This window comes from Ostrinia nubilalis, chromosome 12 (genome assembly GCF_963855985.1).
Source record: "Ostrinia nubilalis chromosome 12, ilOstNubi1.1, whole genome shotgun sequence".
NCBI lineage: Eukaryota > Metazoa > Arthropoda > Insecta > Lepidoptera > Crambidae > Ostrinia > Ostrinia nubilalis.
In genome coordinates, this window is record NC_087099.1 from 12,441,174 (window position 1) to 12,462,170 (window position 20,997).

The window sequence follows — 20,997 nt, forward strand, 5'->3', positions numbered from 1 at the left end:
CGATAAATGGGCTATCCAACAAAAAAAGAATTTTTCAAATTAAACCAGAGTAGGTAGTTCCAGAGATTAGCGTGTTCAACCAAACAAAAACAAACTATTCAGCTTTTAATATTAGTTTATCTAGATGTAGAGTTACTTTTGTTACTGTAAATTAATTAAAAAATCCAAGAAGCGAATTACCATCGTCGTAACTTAGTTTCATCCGCGTTCACGATAATAAACTATTTTCGTAGTAGGTACGCTACGAAATTAAATTGAGATAGTTAGCTAACTTGTTTATTGTGATAACTTTGTAAAAACAAGTGTTTTTATTTTGTATAAGTTAAGAGTAAGAGACAAAAAAGCTTCCTTAAGAAAGTGACTTAACTTACTTGAAAGTATTTTATAACAAAAAATATATATAATATACTAGCTAATTAAATAATTACTATTATTATATCAGAATAGATAAGAAAAATATTAAAACCATGAGAGGGCAGAGAGATTTAGTTCGTTGTATAAAAAATTGACAAAAGCTTCTTCTTTTCCAACTTTAGCCAAAATTAGCTTTGCTACGAATCAAACAAAGACCTTCGTAGCACATGACCCTGTCTGTACTACGGGAAATTTTTTTCGCCTCCCCTGGATGACCATCCGTAGTATACACCAAGATAAACCCTAATGACCCTGCGTAGCTTTCTAGCGCCCTTTCTCCAGGCGCAGGGCGTCACGCGATCAGCCGCAGTGGGCGAGTGCGCGTGCGCCGCGCGACCTTGCCGTGATCTTGACGCGACCCGCGTGCCACGCATGTGCACGGGAGTAATCACATTCCGACATTTGACCAGTCTTAACTTTATTCTCATAAACTTTAATATAGGAAATATTAGTTATACCGCAGAATAATAATAGTAGGTATGCTTATCCGGTGTTAAATTATTCAGGAAAATCAAATAACTAACTTAATTGTCAAGATAACGTAAATAAATGTTAGTTAAAGTGTTGGCTAGCTAATCTACATGCGTAGATTTTATATGTAAGATGAAAAATATACGAGTAAATTATGACTTTCAAGCCAATTATATGCGGAAAATTACAAAACTATGTTTTTATATTTACTAATTAAATCAGGTCGTATGTACTATCCTACCTACAATAACAACTACACCGCACGAAGCGATACTATGCGGTTTGTTATCAAAATGGCATCATATCACAGCAATTTTTAAGTGAGTGTGAGATAAATATTTATTGTGACTAAAAAAATCTTTATTTATTATGTAGTCCAACGATTAATAGGTATGGATAGATAGCGAGTCGATGTCTGCTGATATTAGCGTGATCAGTAGCTTCCAACCTTCAGTCGTCATTTCGAGTTCGGCAGAGCTCAATGGCACTGTATTAAGAAAATGTCCAATTAAATTCTAAAACTCAATCTAAAAATTATTTTAACAATTTCTTACCTTTAGTAAAACTTTTTTTAAAGTTATTTGGGTATCTGTGATAATATTTGATCTCCTTTTCGGTTATTTTTTTTTATTTACTATGGAATTCCTTTCTCGCAAAGTCAAATCTAACAGCCAAATTGACACCCGTCAGATGAACGGCGCAGGAGACATTTGCAAAAAACGGTGAGTTTTTTACACTTTGTACAATTTTACACTGAATTATAAAATTTTTCGTTTTGGAAACCAATATTAATAAAGGGAAGCTAAAATAATGTCATCAAGAAAGAGGATTCAATCCAGTAAATACTTTTTGATTTTTTTTATAAAACGATTTATATTTTATACTAGCGGCTGCCCGCGACTTCGTACGCGTGGATCCCGTTTTACCCCCTTCATCTATCTTACGCGGTTTAGATTTTTTCATATAAATGTTTTTTTCCGCTAACTCCCGTTCCCGTGGGAATTTTGCAATATCCTGTTGTAACTAAGCTTCAAGTTTACTAAGGTACCTGCATGCCAAATTTCAAGCGTCTAACTTAAGCGGTTTAGATTTTTCATACAAATGTTTTTTCCCGCTAACTCCCGTTCCCGTGGGAATTTTGCAATATCCTGTTGTAACTAAGCTTTAAGTTTACTAAGGTACCTGCATGCCGAATTTCAAGCGTCTAACTTAAGCGGTTCAGATTTTTCATACAAAACGATTTTCCCGCTAATTCCCATTCCCGTGGGAATTCTTAGGTATCCTATAACCTGCCCAGGAATATGAAGAATAATTGTACCAAGTTTCGTTAAAATCCGTCGAGTAGTTTTTGTTTCTATAAGGAACATACAGACAGACAGACAGACAGACAGATAGACAGACAGACAGACAGACAGACAAAAATTTTACTGATTGCATTTTTGGCATCAGTATCGATCACTAATCACCCCCTGATAGTTATTTTGAAAATATATTTAATGTACAGAATTGACCTCTCTACAGATTTATTATAAGTATAGATTTAATCTGCAACATCAGTTTTTTTGTATTTTAGTAATCTCGCAGGCTGTTAAAACAGCTGTCGTCAACAAGCCTAACTTACGGTAATGAAATTATTCAGGATTTTCTGTATAGTAATGAAATCTGCAGTAGTCTCCCATAGTCCAATAAGATACTTCATGTAGATACAGGAGTAAAAATGAGTAAAAATAGATAGATAGTAAATACCTAAATTTTTATCACAGCATTTTATAAAATTCAGGCTTGTAGAGATGTAGTGTAACTTAATAGCCTTAGGCTCATGTTTGACTAGAATCAGTAATCTTATTTTACTGACTTGTTGAATCTTATTTTGAGAGGAAAACCCATTTTTAAAATATAATAAATAAGGTATAGACTACAAAATATTAAAGGAGAACTAAATCGGTTCTAAAATCCATTGGGCTTTATTACAAAAAGTTAAATTCGCGTTGAACGCTCGTTCAACATTGTTGTTTTATACTTTTTAAAGCAATCTATTCGCCTTATAATTACAATATTAATTTTGCAGTGTGATTCATATGAGCTGTCCCTGTCGGCAGGACGGTATGGCGTGCCCCGCGGTTTTGCTTAGGTACTACAGAACCTCGACTTAAATCCCTAATAAGTAGGTCAAATTCTTCGTAGCTATTTCGTAGTTTGGCAGCTTAGATCTGTAGATGTTCGTAGATTTCGTAGCATACTCGTAGCGAAAGGATTTTGTTATGTTGAAATTAGTTAAAATGCGAAAGCTTCATTTTCTCGACGTTTTTTGAATGCTATCTTAAAACTTTTACCCCTTTTGTATTATTCACAAGAAATAAATAATCTCAGGCAAATGGCTTATTTATAATTTATTAATTTAAACATTTGGATCAATAAATTACAACAAACAAAATGAACGCAAGACATCTGTCTTCAACATTAAAGTTCAAGACTGTATTTTTAACGTCTAGTCTAGTCTGTTTAATAATTCAAATACTTTTATAGACCGAAGTTTGAATAACACAATTCCTATTAGATCCAAAAACTCTGAAAACATTTTTCATATTGAATTTTCTTTATTCGAAATGAATGCCTAATTAATGACTACTTAAGTAGTTTTCTCTGGTTGGGGTTTTTTCGCGTGCAAAGAGAATTAGACTTTGGCTATACATTCGACAGTTATAGACCGTAGAAATTGCCTCTGAAAGAAAAATAAAGATACCTACGTCGATAATAAACTGTTTAAGTTAGGTTTTCTTCACTGGCCTCTGTAATTGCTAGGGGTCGCGTCCACGTTAAGATCGATAACATTGAAGAGGTCGTGTAAATAGAGGTCACTCATGTCGCACCACCGTGCCTCGTGGGTAGGACATGATGCGTTCGAATTCCGTGTTAGCTGTTACGGGGTTAACAATTTAATTTTATGAAAAAGTACTTTTGAGGCCGCTTGAAAACACCCGTTTTTTGATCGAATTCGGCCCGATTTTTTCTCCTGAGCGGTGCAATGTGTATGGTTTATAACATAGGTCCGGCGAGAAAATTGACGGCAAACAAAGGATAATTATGCCGTTTTTTGACGGTCCGTCGTCCGGTGAAAAAACGGATGTTTACAAACCGCCTGACAATTCAGAGAAAAAGACTTGGAACAACAAAGTTCTCTACTTAGTTAATGTTTAGCCAAAGTTTGATCACACTCACTGTGTATGTTTACCTACTACAGGAAGGTGTGGTAAATAGATTGACAAAATACAAAAATAATACATATTATTTACAAAAAATAAATAGTACTTTTATTTGGTGCTCCATAATTGTCAAAGTAGAGCGAAAAACGTAGAAGTTTTTTCTAAAACATATAAAAATTAAAAAACATTTTCACATGTATTGTATTGTATTGTTACATGTAGGTAATTAATTCTATTTTCACTGAAAAGTAACCTCAAGTCATCCCTGACCCATCCATATACGCATTGCCGCAAATGTTATTATTCCCACGGCTGGTGTCATTGCCCCGCGCCGCGCCATCTGTTATCGGCCGGGCGCAACCGCACTGGTTCATATCTGCGTTGTGGTTCGTATCTCGCTGAAAATTTTCCCGCTTTCCCAGGAGCGAGACCGCGATGAGTCCAGCGCCCCCCGCGCACCGAGACAAAAGTGGCGCTCCGTTCGCTGCCGCCAAGCAGTCGCAAGCCGCCGGCGGAGGGAAGTGTACGTACGACGTCATGGAGCGCGATCGCATCGGACTGTGGGGCAGCGGCGATGGCCAGTCCACCAGCCGCCTGTCCGGCCTGGACCGCCTCAAGCACCCCGGCCTCAACAAGGTAAGCCAACTGTTACATTGTCAACAATCCATCATCACAATATTCGGTTAGGTCATGGTTGCATTCACGCATCGCCGGGCGGAAGTGTTTGGCTCTTCAGCACATTGAAACATCCACACTGACCCAGTTAGCTGACGACCAAGTGACATGTGAACCGGCCCCATCCGTCGATTGTATTTTAATGTTTGTTTTGAACTTTATTCCCGGCGCGAAGTTCACGTGGGTCGCGGCGCGTGTCAACAAACGCTCACCTGATGTTAGTTAACCGTATTTATTAATTGTGTTTGTTAACTCCGCGTAATCGCAACGAGGAAAATTATGCAATGTCAATATTGGTATCCGCTGACGTTCTAACTGCGATATTAGATATTAACCGGACTTTTAACAAATGCGGATGTTGTTTAGTACATATTCTATTTGATAAGATAGTACTTGAAATATAAGTTGCAGGAGATTATTTAAAGTGCATGGATGTGTAGTCCATCCTGAAAAATCTTGTTATCTTTGAACGTCAACTGGCCAATAAACAAAATTCAAACAAACCAGCTGTTTGCTGAGTCACCCGTTATCACATAATGCTTTCAAATAACGCGTTCGAGTTTCAGGCTTTGTAATATAATAATTATGTAAGCAATTACGACATTGCTCTGTAAAATATTTTCTCAGTTAACGAACTCGTTAATTAAATAAAAGGAGATTAAATTAATAATAACGAGGGTTATGCGGTTATGCTTATAACCACGGAAAATATGCACGCTGAAACAAAATACAAAGACGGGAAACAATATAATAAACCAAAGAATAGAAACAATTTTATTCATAGAGTTTGTTGTACGAGGATGTAGAGATTTAGGTAAACAATTATGCTGACACTTGCTTACCTGTACAGTTATTTTTCAGTTTAGTGTTAATCCTGTTAAATATGATTATAATATTATTTACATCACACAAAGTAAGCTTTACTAAAGAATATTACATTATAATGGTGGTCCTATCGCTAAATGCAACCCCTTCCAGACAAGGTTGGTGACGGTTGCATTACAATAAGAGGGTCAGTTTTATTCTAAAAGGTCGAATCGATATTCAAATAAGGTTTAATTTAGGTTAATATCCTAAACGGTTTTATCATGCTACTTATTGTATGATAATCCTTATAAATATTACGTTTTCTCTCCTAAAAGTTTCTTCCAAATTGACTTATCCTAAGCACTCTTGTAGAGCTTGAGATCTCTCCAGTCGTTCCATTTATCCAGAACATTTTGCGCCTGCTTTCGTCGACAAAATAATCTAGAAACGTTCTCGTCCTGATTCGCGACGCAATTTTATACTCAAAAGAGCCGGTGGAGTAGCAATACCTAGCTAAGAGGGGTCGCGACTGGCGGGCACTCAGGGGTGACTCGGTTCACCCTACCCTCATATAACTTGACTTACATTTATGACATAGGAATATTAAATTTTCATTATGGAAACGAATAGGTACGCCAGTTTTACATCTAGAGGCAGGCGTCTGTCTTATTTTGAGGTCGTTAGCTTTGAAATTTGAAATTTCTTTCATCAATATTTGCCAGAAAGGCACTACCTATTTGGCTCTATGCCAAAATTTTACTATAATATTTTACATGTTTGTTTACTTCAATATGCAAATGTAGCATGCCTAAATAGTAACACAATATAATTTAAGCATGAGGATAGTTATGTATCAGCTGTTAATGAATGCTAAAAGTACCTACGTCATTCACGACTAACAATAAAATTTGTGTGTATTGAACATTTAGATTTTATTTTAAGTTTTCCTTACGAATTGCTGATGTTATAAAAATATTACGAAAAATTGAAATATTCACAAAATAATTCAAATAGCGGTTCATATGACCGAAAAATGTTATCTATTACATCAAAAACGTCATTCAAAACGTGATATTTCAATTCACATTGCGTACCCTTCTTTCCCTTTTAATCTTGGGTTTCCTTTACGAATTCTGCTATCCCTAATCCGTGACAGGTCACGAGGATGCTCGCTTCGCTAGATTTTCTTTTTTGCCTCGACGGTTGTTGATTCGAGCAATTTATTCCATGCCCTTTTCTGCTCTACTAATAAATATTTCATTTTCTTTCTTATTACGGTCAAATGGCTACACATTAGCCTCTAAGTAACTTATTAATTACACGTTTTGGACGATGTTTTCTGACATTAATAAGGAAGGCCTTCACTTTATTACTCGGGAAGGTATTAATTAATAATTTGCGAAGAAATGTTGGAGAATAGTGCGTAGAATGATTTTAATAAGTCACTAATAAATTGTTTCAATTAGCACAACAACGCCTAACCCAAAAATAAGTAGAGTTTGCATTATGATGACTCTTTATTGGATAATCATACTTATTAGAAAAGTGTGATATTCATATGAGTATAGTTTTAATTAGTACTTTTAGTAGAGACGATCTTAATATGTATAGTGTGATAGGAGCTATATTTTCCAGAAAAAAACATATTGACTGTTATTCTATCAATTTGTCGATCATTCTTTCAAATGGTAATCTCAAAGGTTTCTATGCTTTGCCTAGACTAGACTGCCTGACTGACTAGGTAGACTCTCCCTGACCTTAGTCTTTCGCATATTTGTCCACGTTCACGTTAGGTATCCAATAAATGAACTATGCGTCCATCGACAGTGGGTGTGGGTTCGAAGTATCGATCCACAGCTGGTCGCGGTTGCCTCACGGTGCCAGGCGGCAATTAACACTACTAGTATGTACGCTACTTGCCCACTGACACCTTTTACTTTCCTGCTCCGATTGCTGATCATTCAAGGTCTGCGTAGAACAAGTAGTGAATGTTGAACGAAATGGCTTGATTACTAGACTAGATTATACCTTGGTCATCGCTTCATAGTCCAAACTCCATTTTATTACATCTAGATCCGTATCACTAGCCCGCGGCAAAAATATGTTTGTTTTCCGTAACCAGGTAACAAATTACCTAACAGTGACGTCAGCTGATCGTCTTTTTATTTATCATCATAAAATCATCGTTTAATGCTTTGCGTGCACAAACTTGACAGTGACTATACTAAAAAAGGTTAAAGTACACACTCCATTATAAACTGACTCGTTTAGAGAACAATCGCAAGTGGGAACTGTGGGACACAACGAAAATAAATATTTTTTTCTTTACTATTACACTAGCTTAATAAAAAAATATTAGGAAAAAGTAGGTAGGATTATTATATCAAATATCTCTGCCACACCACACTATATCTTACGTCATAGATAAAATGATATTTCGTAGGACTGCCTAGCCCAAATCTTACTTGATCGATCAGTTAAGGGCGCCCTTTGCGTGGGTCATAATGACGTATTGTTCCTGGAGCCTATTTAGTTTACTATCGTAGACACAAATCACTATGACTGTCAGAAATATCGGTTTGTCATCGCTCTGAAGTTGTGTGTCACGTTCTGGTGGATAGCAAGGTTGGTCTGTCTCAGAAAAGCGTGAATTTGGCTGTTTACGTATGTTTTGAGAGTGTCAAAGATATGTAAGTAGATCTGTCAACAGCATGTAACAATGTTTTAGTTAATCCTCCTATTTGTTCGTAGGTTTGTCCCTTAGTGGCATTTTACGACATCCACATGAAAAGTCGGAATGATCCTATTTTACTCTTCCGGAACCAAACGGCTTTCCTCTGTAAAAGGTTTAAAAATAATCAATTTCGATGTTTTTTTGCCGTTGGCGGTCATTTGTAATCTTCTAAAGAGATATATTTTCCTTTTCTTGATCCTTGTGATATGCTTTCATTGAATTGTAACGGGCTTTTCCTAAAAAATGTAGGTGTGTTAATCATCAAAATAACCGACGAGTAACAGTTACATCAGTCTGACGCATGATTGAATTTTCCTTATTTTTGATTTATTGAGTTACATCTGTCTAAAACAGTAAACTATAAATGATTTTGTTTCCTTCTTTTCATCAAAGACTGCTTAAGCAAGCGCTATTTTACGATCCTTTAGTTTGGGTCAACATCAAATTCACGAAAACAGTGAATAAAATGAAAACTTTATGACCATTTGCCAGTTACCCTCAGACACACACAATACAATCGAACATAACAAAAGTTTTTAACTTCATTCAGATCTGTAAACAAGTCACGTATAGACAATACTCTTTACACCTAGAATAAATAAATAAATGCTCGTTGAGAGTATCGAGATTCGAGCCCATGATCTAACCGTATTATTTAAATGATCGACGTGCCCAGACGACTCAGACGGAGGGTGGCGCCACCATTCCCCGCGGTGGACCGGCAAATGGGACTCCATTTAACTAAACGGGATATATGCCACCTGCAGCCCTTTTGCAGATTTAATATTGTTCTCACTGATAATATTATGACTACCAGATGACTAATAGGGAGATAGGGTATTGACAGAAAATGTGGTAGGACATCTTGCCTATGGTTGATCGTAAATTAAGATTTGAGTCCATAAACACAGTCTGTGTTTATTGGAATAACAATAATGGGCGGCTATGGCCAGTGGGTGTGGTGAAGCCGTGTGGTGACGGCAGAGTAGAATACATTTGTCACCAACCCCTACTCTTCCCGCGGGTGTCGTAAGAGGAGACTTAGGGACTACACATCAAACAGAGAATGGGCAGCAGCGCTCTCTGAAAAACATCAATCTTTTAAACTGCGATCTCCAACCCGCCTGCCAAGCGTGGAGATTATGGCAAAACCCTTCACTATAGTGGAGGAGGCTCATAGTCCAGCAGTGGACTGTAAAGGGCTGTTGATGAATGGCCAGTGGGCGTCCATTTCGCAACAATAGACTTTAAAAACCTGGCAAATCAATAAAACCGACTAGACTAACAATGACTTTAAATTCTATGGTGCTTGTTATCAGATTACGAATTGAAATAATATCGAAATCACTGTGACATTTCAGTCTTGGTTTGAGAGAGACGTTTGTAATCATATTTAATGTACAAAATTGCGAAAGTATAGGGGCACAGAATAGAAAATTATGTAGGTGGCTAAAGAGGGAATTCATTTAAATCTCTTTAGGTAAACGACATTTCTGGGAACATGAAGAAATTCCATGGCAACGGGTATAGACAACGTAACGCAATTTTGTAAATTCGTGCAAAGGAGGAAAATGTAGACAATACTCGAAGCAGACTTTTGTGAAAGTAAATAAGATGAAAGTCGTTTCAATTCTTCAATAAAAGCTTCTTAGAAATGGCAGACTAATTAATAGGAGGCACAGATGGTTGATAACGACATCGTTAAACAAGTTTAAACTCTGTCGTCCATTTGTAACCGTTGAGTTATTATAACATAAATCTATATTACAATTAAAATGTTCCAATAAGGCAATGTCTGGCCAGGTAACTGATAGCTCGGATAATAGACATGGTCGTGGAAAAACTGTTCAATTGTGTAATATGTTTGCTCGTCGCGTCGCGTTGCTATATGGATTACTCGTATTAGTTACTTCATTTAATTAGGTAGGTATCATAATTATGAAGAACCTACTTTTATTTTAAAGTAAACATTGAACTATGACATTAGTACTTTTTAAGTACTTACCTAGTTACCTAACTATGTTGGTGTGAATCTACAAACAGTGTAGAGTTGCGCACTAAGTAGCTTGACTCTACAATTTATTTAATAGGTCGTATTGCTTTTATTGCTTTCCATACAACACTATTATTTAAATTACTTATTATTCAAATTGAATTCAGAACAACGTGCAACGTTTGGTTTCAGCGGACTATTACCTGAAAATAGCTATTATTCTTTGTTAAATTACGAATTCTTTTTGAAGTAAGTGCTTGTACAAATTCTAAGTATCTATTCATCTGACAATAGCGACTCAATTTATCGAACCAACATTGACTTGTCCGAAGTTCCTACGGAAGAACGCGTGACACGTCGAATGTAAGACATTGTTAAAAGTTTTTCCATTAAAAGATGTTTTACAAATTTTAGGTTTGATCAAAGCTCAGAAAAGTTAACGCAATTGCGTTACAAAATGTTAAGTAAAACACAACATTTGAACAGCAAACAGTAATCTTAAATACTACAAGTATTATACTTTTCTTAGTACCTATGCATTATTGCTTTCCAAGGTACGAACCTACTCGTATCATTTATATCGGTGTCCTCTTTCAGCTTGCCCAGTTTTCATCAATAGATATTGATTCAAGAGAAAGACTAATGAATGAAGATACTATCTTACTTATCACAACTGTTAAGTAACTTAACTAAGCATTTCCTCCGCGACAAAAAAAAACTGTCAAACTCCATACTAGGTCTTTCTGCAGAATACCAGTGGCCGTAACGTGCTCCCGAGTACGTTATGGCCTCATACTGAGCAGAGACCAATTTGGTACAACAATTTTATTATTTTTGCTTTATATTGTCAATGTATATCATTTAGTACCAAATAAATATTTTTATTCCTTTCTTTCTTTACTTAAAACACCGGTTATTGTTAAAGTAAGTTGGTGCAACTCAGCCTAAGTATCTTTATTGCACCCATATTATGCGCAGCTGGGTCGGGTAGTTAGTTTAGGTGGTAGGTATTAATAGCCTCGTATAGGTCGTCTTGACATTGGTTTGCGGTCGCGTTGCAGTGACTTAGTAACCTAGTCGTCGCCTGATTCACTGTTCGACTATCTTTTGATTGACTCTATGACTTTGATCGTAAGACTTCCTTTTGTTATAAGTCTAGATCCTCTCTCTTAAAATTATTAAGTGCCTTAAGAGCCATTTCACAAAAATATTCCGCGCGAATTTAGGTAAAAGCTGTCAACGCAACGTCAAAAGAGTAAAAAGAACGCTGAAATGGACAAAAAAATCTTGAGCCGTGACCGTATTAAGACTTGATTTAAGTTATTAATTTTAAGGTAGAATGAGGTATTCAAACTTGATTAATTAATTTAAATTTTTAATAGAGTTTATTAAGTCTTTTATATTTCGATTCATAATGAAACACGAATAGGTATAATATGTAAAATATATATTAAGTACAAAATAAAGACAGTCACATAGTGAAAAATAAATCTGCCCCCTTACAGCTCCATCATCGGACCCTGGATACGAATAATGAAACACGAATAGGTATAATATGTAAAATATATTAAGTACAAAATAAAGACAGTCACATAGTGAAAAAAAAAATCTGCCCCCTTACAGCTCCATCATCGGACCCTGGATACGAAATATTCGTCAAGGCGAATCACACAAGCCCAAACTCCATATGGTTCTATTGTTTTGTTACGGAGGTGGCCATTGCATCTCCTCCAGATCCATTATCAGACAGAGCTAAGAAATAAATAAATAAATATTATTATAAGTAAACAAATAACTAAAATAATTCATCTTACTATCTTACTTTTTACTAGTCTTACTAATATTATAAATACGAAAGTTTGTGTGGATGTCTGGATGTTTGTTACACTTTCACGCAAAAACTACTAAACAGATTTTGATGAAACTTTACAGTACAGTACAGCAGTACTAGGCAGTCTGTGTTCAACTATCACTCGGGTCGGACGTTCCTATCGCAAGACCTTTGGTTCACTCAGTTCCGATACGACTCTAGTGCTGTGTGTAATTATTTTCGGTAATACACTGAGTTTATTAATTTCTACGAGTGGATTTCATTTTGCCTGAGACCTACGCCATGAACCCTGAACCAGAAGACCCTGTCGCCAGCGACAGCGACGCTCATCCATCCAGAATAACAATGTATAGGCTATAATTTATGACGATCACTACTACATATTTCATACTAGCTTTTTGCCCGCGACTTCTTCTGCGATGAAGTGGAAAATGGTTCTAATAGAATTAAAATATTCTAAGAAAATTAACTTTGTTAAATGATTATATTTTTTGATATAAAATCTACACATCATTATGTTTAAATATTTGAATACTTACACAATTATGAGATCTTTCTAAAACAAAATTAAAACACTACACCTGCCGCAGATTTCTTTGTAAACAATGTTTTTTTGTTTTTCCTTCAGGTGCTAAAATCACCAGGCTATTGTGTGCGCATACTCTGGAGTATTCCACATACAACTGGTCGTCGGAGAAGCATAGATTTCCATTAAGTCTACTCCCGCTACCATATGGAACTCCGCTAAAACTCGTGAGGGCGCCAACACTTGCTTTTGTATCGAAAATTAGTATGAGCAGCTGCGCACGCGGTTGCCCGTTGCAGGCTCTATGCAACTACACTATTTTAAACCGTGGTCCCTAAGCATGAGATGGGAAACTGCACTCTCTTGAATTCTCTTGAATTTGATGGTGTTAGGGGAATCCTAGGAATGAATACAGACTTTCCAATGGAATCTCCTCATCAATATTGCGAAATTGCGAGTTGCAATGCAATGTTACGTTTTCACTTGTTATTTTATTGTAATCTGACCTTGATTTTTCAAACACGTGTCAAAATAAAAAAAAAGAATTTAAATCAAAAGTACTAAGGAATATTTCATTGATATCAACTTAGAAACAAGCACAGATCACAGAAACTAAAGGGAAATGTGACAAGGGACAAATTGGAACATATTGCTTGTGAAAGCAATGATGACACTAGCGACGTCATTATGTAAACAGTTAATATTGCTTGCATAGTACTAAAGGGCATTTCTACTGTACGGTGTATTTTTTCTCAATTCGGTGCTAAAATTTATATTTAGTTTTTTAAGTAGTTTCAATACAAAAAAATAAATGTTACTCCATTCTGAATGTAAAAATAGCATTGTCACTAAATATTGTGAAGTGGTTTATGAGAAATGTTAAGCATCGAATTGAGAGAGCACCGAATTGAGAAAATGAAACACGGAATTGAGAAATGAATCTCCAAATATAAAAATCGCTCCGTAAACTTAGAATTGATGACATTATGAAGAAATACCCAATGTATTTCAATAATAAATACTTAAAACGTTTTGATATCTGATTGCTGGTCTATTAGATGGTTCATTTTAGGTTTATGTGTCTGAAATACCAATGGAATAAAACAAAAATCCTAATCAATATGTTAAATTTTTTAATAAGGAACTATAATAAATTCTTAATTTTTATATATTATTTTAATTTTATTTAAATAAAACAAATAAATACATAATACAGGGTCTCTTTGTTTATTTATTCTTAACCTTAAACAAACAAATATTGCAAAACCCAAGAGCTAGATTGACCTGACACTATACCGAAGATATTATATCGGACGTCAGTTTGTACACGATTAAAATGGCACTCAAATAGCTGAAATACAACAAAGCACCAGGTGTTACGGCATTATAGCTGAGCTTCGCCGGTACTAAAGGCTCTACAGAAGCAGTTCAATTCCGTCATTCTCGAAGAAAAAACGCCTCCGGCATGGCACAGAAGTGTGGTGATAGCATTATAGACTTATCTCACTTATGAGGCGTGTTTACAAGCTGTTTTCGAGAGTCCTTACGAATCATCTCGCTCGCAGACTCGACGACTTCCAGTCTTCCGAACAAGCTTGTTTCCGAAAAGGCTTTAGTATTATGGTACACACACAGGTACGCTACGGCAGATTATACAGAAGACCAAGGAGTCGCGATATCGGGGATGATATCGGAGTCATGGCCTCCGTAGAGCCTTTCAACAAGTGGGTCTCAAAATGAACATGGACAAGACAAAAATCATGTCAAATGCCCGTGTTGCACCCACTTCTCTGAAGGTTGGAGACTACACTCGAAGTTGTTGACAATTGTGTATACCTGGGACAAGAGTCCAATGATTGGTAGTTCACCCTATTATTATGATATATTGATTTCATTATTATTTTAAGTTACACAAACAATTTATAGCACAATAAAAGTATCTATTTTCATTTAATATCAATTCGGTGTACGTGTTTTCTCAATTCGATGCCCCATATTCCGCGGAATTGAGATCCACGGAATTGAGGAAAAGTCACATTTCATCAAATTACTCGAAAATATTATAAATTACAACGATTTCTACCAAACGTAATGGCAGATATCAGTTAAATACTTAATTAATTCAGCAGTAATCTCGTTAAATACTTCATGAACATTATTAATGTCGCACACCGGTTTGAGAAATGACCAGTGACCAAAAATTCTGAGTGATTTCAAACCTCTGAAAAATGCTCCTCAAAGCGACTGATCCCTCTTTTATACTGCTCCACCACTCGAGTGCAACTGCTAGTTTATGGGAATCAGGCGTGGGTGTTCGTATTGTGCGTTGTTAGTGATATAGGAGCACAAAAGTAAAAATCACGGAATTGAGGCACACACGTCGGACAAAATTTAAATGTGTTACTGTATTAAAACCCAAGGACTTGCAATAAAGAAACTCATTTATATAGCTTTATTAACTATCCCTTGTTCTGTGAATGTGGGTTTCATAATGGGGAAGTTATTATTTCAAAAGTTATGAAGCAAAAACGAGTAAATTCTGGAAACCGGACACTCCATTTTAGGCCAAATTTCGCCCGTTTTTGAACTTTCGGATTTTTTCAAGGCGAGATGTAAAACCTGGCGGTCTTCTAAATATGCTCTCCATCAAGTCAAGAGTCCTATAAATACGTGTGATTTTTTTCAAGTCCGTACTTCAATTTTAAAGGTACTTTTTTCGCCCCAGTAGGTCGATCGGTCGTCCCCGTAGAAATGCCCTAAAGATTATTCGAACGTTGAATACTGATACCGCAATGGATAATGAGCACATAATTTGATTTCTTTGTGTGTGTGAATTTCTAATACGACACTGAGTTTCGAACTCAGCGCATTACTTAGCATCTCTCTATATTTCTATGGAACCAAGTTATCTCCAAAATAACATTCCACACCTTTTTAACCTAGTCAGGTAATAATTTTAATAAAATACGAAGCACGTCATCTATCAATAGGATATATGTAAAACACTTTAGAAGTTTAGTTAAATCGTAGAATTTCTGAAAAACAAGTACTAAAATCGTACTGAAAAAAAAAGTATTAACATGTTATCTAATTTATTTATTAAACGTCGAATTTTATCAAAGATTTTGGACTAAAGTTTTTGAAAATATTTTATAGCCTACATAGAAAAAAATTAGGATCCTAAATCGTGAAAGACATTTTTTTCGGAGCCTATTGCCTCCAAACAAACAAACAAACAATTAAATCTTTCCTCTTTTATTAGTATAGATTTAACAACAAAACAAAACGCTTCTTTTTCTTCTTCACGAAACAAAACTCAAAGCGGATAAATAAATAAACAAATCTTTGGACAATTTCACAGCGCCATCTAGTCCAAAAGTAGGCAACCAATATGCTTGTGTTAAGGGTGCTATCATAATGGATATCGTATCGTATCGTTTCAGCCAAATGACGTCCACTGCTGGACAAAGGCCTCCCCTCCTCAAATGGATATACTTTTTTATAATTTATTTATTAAATTAAATACATGGTACCTACATATTATACATAGTTACACCCAGATCCGTCAAAGAAATTAAAATTCATCATTTCAATTTCTGCTCGGCCGGCCGACTCGAAACAGCCTCTGGGCATAGTATCAAATGTATTTGGTCGCCGTACAAATCACCGCTTTACGACACGAACGCACGTAAACGTCACGGCGGGAAAAATGACACAGGTCCTGCCTTGACGGGCGCTCGCGCCATACTAATCGATGTCGGCTTGCGCATTGTAATTTATACTGATATTCACATCAATATTTTGACAAAGTGGTTACTAATATTTAAACAATAACTGTAGAAATTAATTCTACAATGAATATTCTTTATTTTGGGATACTTTTATTGCAGTTTATGCTGTGTTTTTAAACCAAAAACCACGATCAAAATGTGACGTTAATCTTCAAATTTGCCAAATTATTTTTAGATTTTACTCAATAATGGTAATGAAATTCAAGAATCTATTTCATTAATGGACTACAAGAATATATGTCCGATGATTACTATATATTTTTAAGCTTATTATATGAGCATAAATAATAGATACAGGACTTTGAAAATGAGTCTGCGGCAATTTTTTCGTAAAATGGTTGTGGGAGATGGGGCACTGTGAATTAAGCAAAAGAGTTTTAGTAAATCCGTTTCATTAATGGTCAACAACAAGGATTGACCTATCTTTCGCAGTTATTAAATAATCTCTGGGTGTTGCTTAAGATAGTAATTCATGCTTCCAAAATCTTAGAAATTCGCACGAAAATGTAAAATGGCTCTTAAAAATACAGTATAGCTTGTTGTTGTTTTCGCGTTATAACGTAAAAAATAGCCAGACAGACACAGATAATTTCGTAATCATTTCGTATTGGTAAACATGAAAATAATATTATGTATTGTGTCTAAAATGTTAATGAATCTCTGAAGAATTTTTATTGACACTTATATTGTTGTGTCGCGCTATATTGTTTTACAAGCTCGGCCGGCGGTCACCAAAGTCAATGTTCCAATGTTATGAAAATAACAATATTACATACAAAAACTGATGATGATGATGATACAAAAACTGTAAATACTTAATCACCATAAACATAGTTACAATCTGTCGTCGTATTATCTGAGAGTGTCTAGACTATTTCCGTGGATTTCTATCATTCATAAATACCACATAATTATCAATGTGTAATGGTCCTTGAAATCTTCAAAGTGCTCGGTATACATATGCAGTACATTTGGGTTTATCAAAAGACGTGTTCAAAGGCGGGATAATCTTTTACCAGCACTTGTGTTACCAAACGTTCTACTATTATCGGACAGATTAAGATCAAATGAAAGGTGTAAATACTTGTAGGTCAAAATATCTTTAATTAGTATGAAATACCAAAAAGCTTTGGCTCCGACCTCCTCGTTAATAATGTTGGATTGCCATTTTGCCATACTTCATGTAGAGTAAGACAGATTCAAAGTCGTCATCGCTTCGCTTCTTCGATCATAAAATTAACGCTGTCACAATGAGGGTTTTCGCCTATGAAAGATCCGCTAGATGGCGGGACGTAGATGTGGGGTCTGACTGCTGCGTGATTGGTGGATTTTGACATATCTGTGAATGTCATGTCAAAAATAACCAATCATGCAGCATTTGGACCTCGCGTCTACGTAGTGCCATCTGGCGGATTTTTCATACGCGAAAACCCTCATTGTTTCAAAAGACAGAGACCCTGTAAAATTAACTTCTGATTAGTGATGTGGCAAGTCATAAGAAAGTTATTTTACCAAAAGCATAGTCATTATAATTATTGATTGTATCCCTGTCTCGAGTCTTAAACGTTGATCCAGGCTACAGAGTAGTTAATATTACCCTTTTTACTGGATACCCTACTCACATGTCTAGCAGAGCTGTGCAAATCTTTCTGATCCTCTTGGGATGGTGGAATTTATTCACGCGCGTACCCTTCATCTGTCAAAGGACAAGATTGAAAAGGCCAGGATTTCCAATAAAGTGGAAAACAATTTGGTAAATCTGGTTTTGGTTCGACGGGTTGTACCGAGAAGTATTCTTTGGAGACGTTTTGAACATATTTTCAGAAATGAAATGTGTTTGTATTTGCAGATGGATGGATTGAAAACTTCTGATTCATGAGTGATGGTGAATCAATTGTCAATTTAGTATCCTTTTCTATACATAGCATATGCTTTATGCGTGCGTTATCAACTGGAGGGGATTGTTGATAACTTTGTTAGTCCTGTTTATCTGTTGTCAAAATATTTTGAGCTTTGTCTCTCCCTACAGAAAGTTCATAATTACAAGTTAGCGGTATTGGCTGCGTTTAATTAAATTTAGCTCGATTGATTTTGGCGGTGGCGAATCTTCATTAGGCCGAAGGTAAATAAAGGGATTGTGAAAGGGATTAGTGTTGCCATGGCAACGCAATAACTTGACACAATAAGCCACCGAAGTGCTTCATAACTTAGCACTTGGTTTAGTTTAATGCATCTTTTTTATCGGGACACATGTGTAATGTTGTGATGTGTGTATTTGTGACAAAAATAAAGAAGTGGAAATGCGGAAAATTATTCGCTAAACTGTTAATTTTAAGCAGAAGTGTAAATTGAAACCATTCCAATGTTGAGCTTAGAGTGTTACTTTGAAACGCCAAATAGTGTATTTACAAATAAGAAATATTGTGCTCCCTATTGCTAGAGAAATGATCAACCAAAATTAAAATAGCGATAAATTAAGTTACTTTTTTTATAAACTTTATTATTTCTAACACCATATAAAGACACACATACGTAACCCATTATTCTACATTAGCTCAAGAATAAATTAATATAAATATCATTTGTATGTCAAAGTAACCTCGCTAAGGTTACAAATGATTGTGTGGAACAAGTAGAGTAGGTAATAAATAGGCGTTGTCTTACACCTTGATCCAAATTTTGACTAATGTGAGCATGCATGCTCTACGGTCTACCTTACTTAAGCCAGGGTGATCGCGCACTAGTCTACTAAATAATAGAATTACATAGAGTCAGTAAATGTCAGGTAATCTGTGGTAGAGTTTAGGTCAATTTGCGATAAGCTAGCAGGATTAATAGAGTTTGGACCAGATCAGCAAGTCTAATCCCAGTTCTCTTTTAAAAGATGTTCGGGATATACTTAAAACACACGTAAAGTGATAAAAGGGCTCAAATCTAGATTGATTCTAGACTAAATATATTGCTTTTGTGAACGACTGAAAAATGTGAAATTCTCCACCGGTAATGCTCGTAGTTTATGAACTTCTCTAATTAGGTATAATTATATTATTACTTCTCTAATTAATTATATCCTTAAGATGTAAAAGTATGGCGTAAAATAATTGAACAAATGTAGAGACTTTAGATACCAACCGGTTTGTAAAGTGAATATATGGCTTAAAATCAGTAAATTCATGTAGATTTTAGAGGTTCATGTTGATCCATTTGAAATGTAGTATAGTATCTCGTCACTACAACATTAGTTTATGTGCAGCCTTATTTTGCCCGCGGTCTTAGGCGGTAAAAACTTGAATGATATGTCGCTAATGACTCCTAACGAGCGCATATTGTCAATTACTTTATAATATTTCAGCATTTATTATACTAATAATAATCGGAAATAGCCCGTTCTGATAACCTAAGCTTAACGTTATTTAATAAAGGTAATCAATAGCCATTGAGCTATTTTTAGATGTATTGTAAAACGTTTTTTAAATTACTAAGGTGACAAATTAGCTACACAAATAATCACCGATTGCAAAACTACTCTTGGGCTACCTCGTTATACTGTACACCTGTACCTCTTCCTACATTTACAGTATTTTTAGTGTCTGAAGACGTATGAATATCGTGTCAGTAGGCCGTTACGTGAGTGCTCCCAGTTTGGCGATAGTCGCGATGGCTCACGTAGTTTGCCAAGTTTTTACACCACATCAGACTACTATGTTTGTTGGAAAATCGAACCAATTATATACATTTGATGACACTATTTGGTTTGATGTGTCGTCGTCTTTACTTTATAATATTTGTCAACGTGAAATTTTAAACTACTTATCATAGCTTTTGGGGCTAGGATGGCGCTGTGTGAAATTGTTCAAGGATATTTAAAAAAAAACTCCATCTGTTTTTATAACGCGTGAGATTGTAAACTAACAATCGGTAATTGGTTATGTTACATTGAAATCTAACAACGTCAGATTATAATCTGTTTCACGTAACGTTTCATGAAATTGTTTCAGTACTAAGTAAATAGCAATTTAAAATTTTATCATGCATCAGTCAATTCAGCTCTTCGCTCTAGTAAATAAAATGTGTGTATAAGGCATAAGGTTTAAGGTCTGAGCAAGATAAATTGGCAAGTTTAATTAACAAAAAATTCAAACATTTTACTGGACGAGAAAAAATGCAATAAGGAGATAAATTATCTTAAATTAGCTAAATCCCCTTAATTGCCATGGCGTTAATCACTCTGCGGCCTAATTAAAATATTTCGGTGGAAAATTAATCAAAGGCCCATCTAAGTTCAGTAATTAACAGGCAATGATCTATCCGTATTAACATTTTCATGAAAGTTTTCAATGTGAATATTTTATTCAAAAAGTTTTCATAGTTTTTCCCGTTTTCTCACAATTTTTGGATCTATAGAATTGTTTAGTTAACACAACATGTAACAGTTATTCATGATTCAGATAATTTAGAAAAAGCACCCATTTATTCTGGCCAAGAATGTCTTGTGAGATGTCAGGTTTTGAACAAACTTAACTCTACAAAAATTCGGTTAAGGGAAGTACTA

General features: G+C 35.5%; 1 protein-coding gene and 1 long non-coding RNA gene across 3 annotated transcripts in view; both read left to right on the plus strand.

The window, feature by feature from the left end:
• The window catches only part of LOC135076961 (NADP-dependent malic enzyme), a 49,626-nt gene that overhangs the window by 6,649 nt on the left and 21,980 nt on the right, over positions 1–20,997 (plus strand). Inside the window, exons 1-2 of one of the 2 annotated variants that reach the window (XM_063971490.1) lie at positions 1,313–1,607; positions 4,511–4,724. In XM_063971490.1, the coding sequence (XP_063827560.1) occupies positions 1,522–1,607; positions 4,511–4,724 (300 nt within the window). In that variant the 5' untranslated portion in view covers positions 1,313–1,521. Of the gene's footprint in view, positions 1–1,312; positions 1,608–4,510; positions 4,725–20,997 lie in introns of those variants that run through there. The other variant, XM_063971491.1, reaches the window with a different exon arrangement.
• Positions 1,614–3,097, plus strand: LOC135076962 (uncharacterized). The gene is made up of 3 exons (XR_010258352.1): positions 1,614–1,723; positions 2,459–2,507; positions 2,954–3,097. It is a non-coding gene; the product is annotated as an uncharacterized LOC135076962 (long non-coding RNA).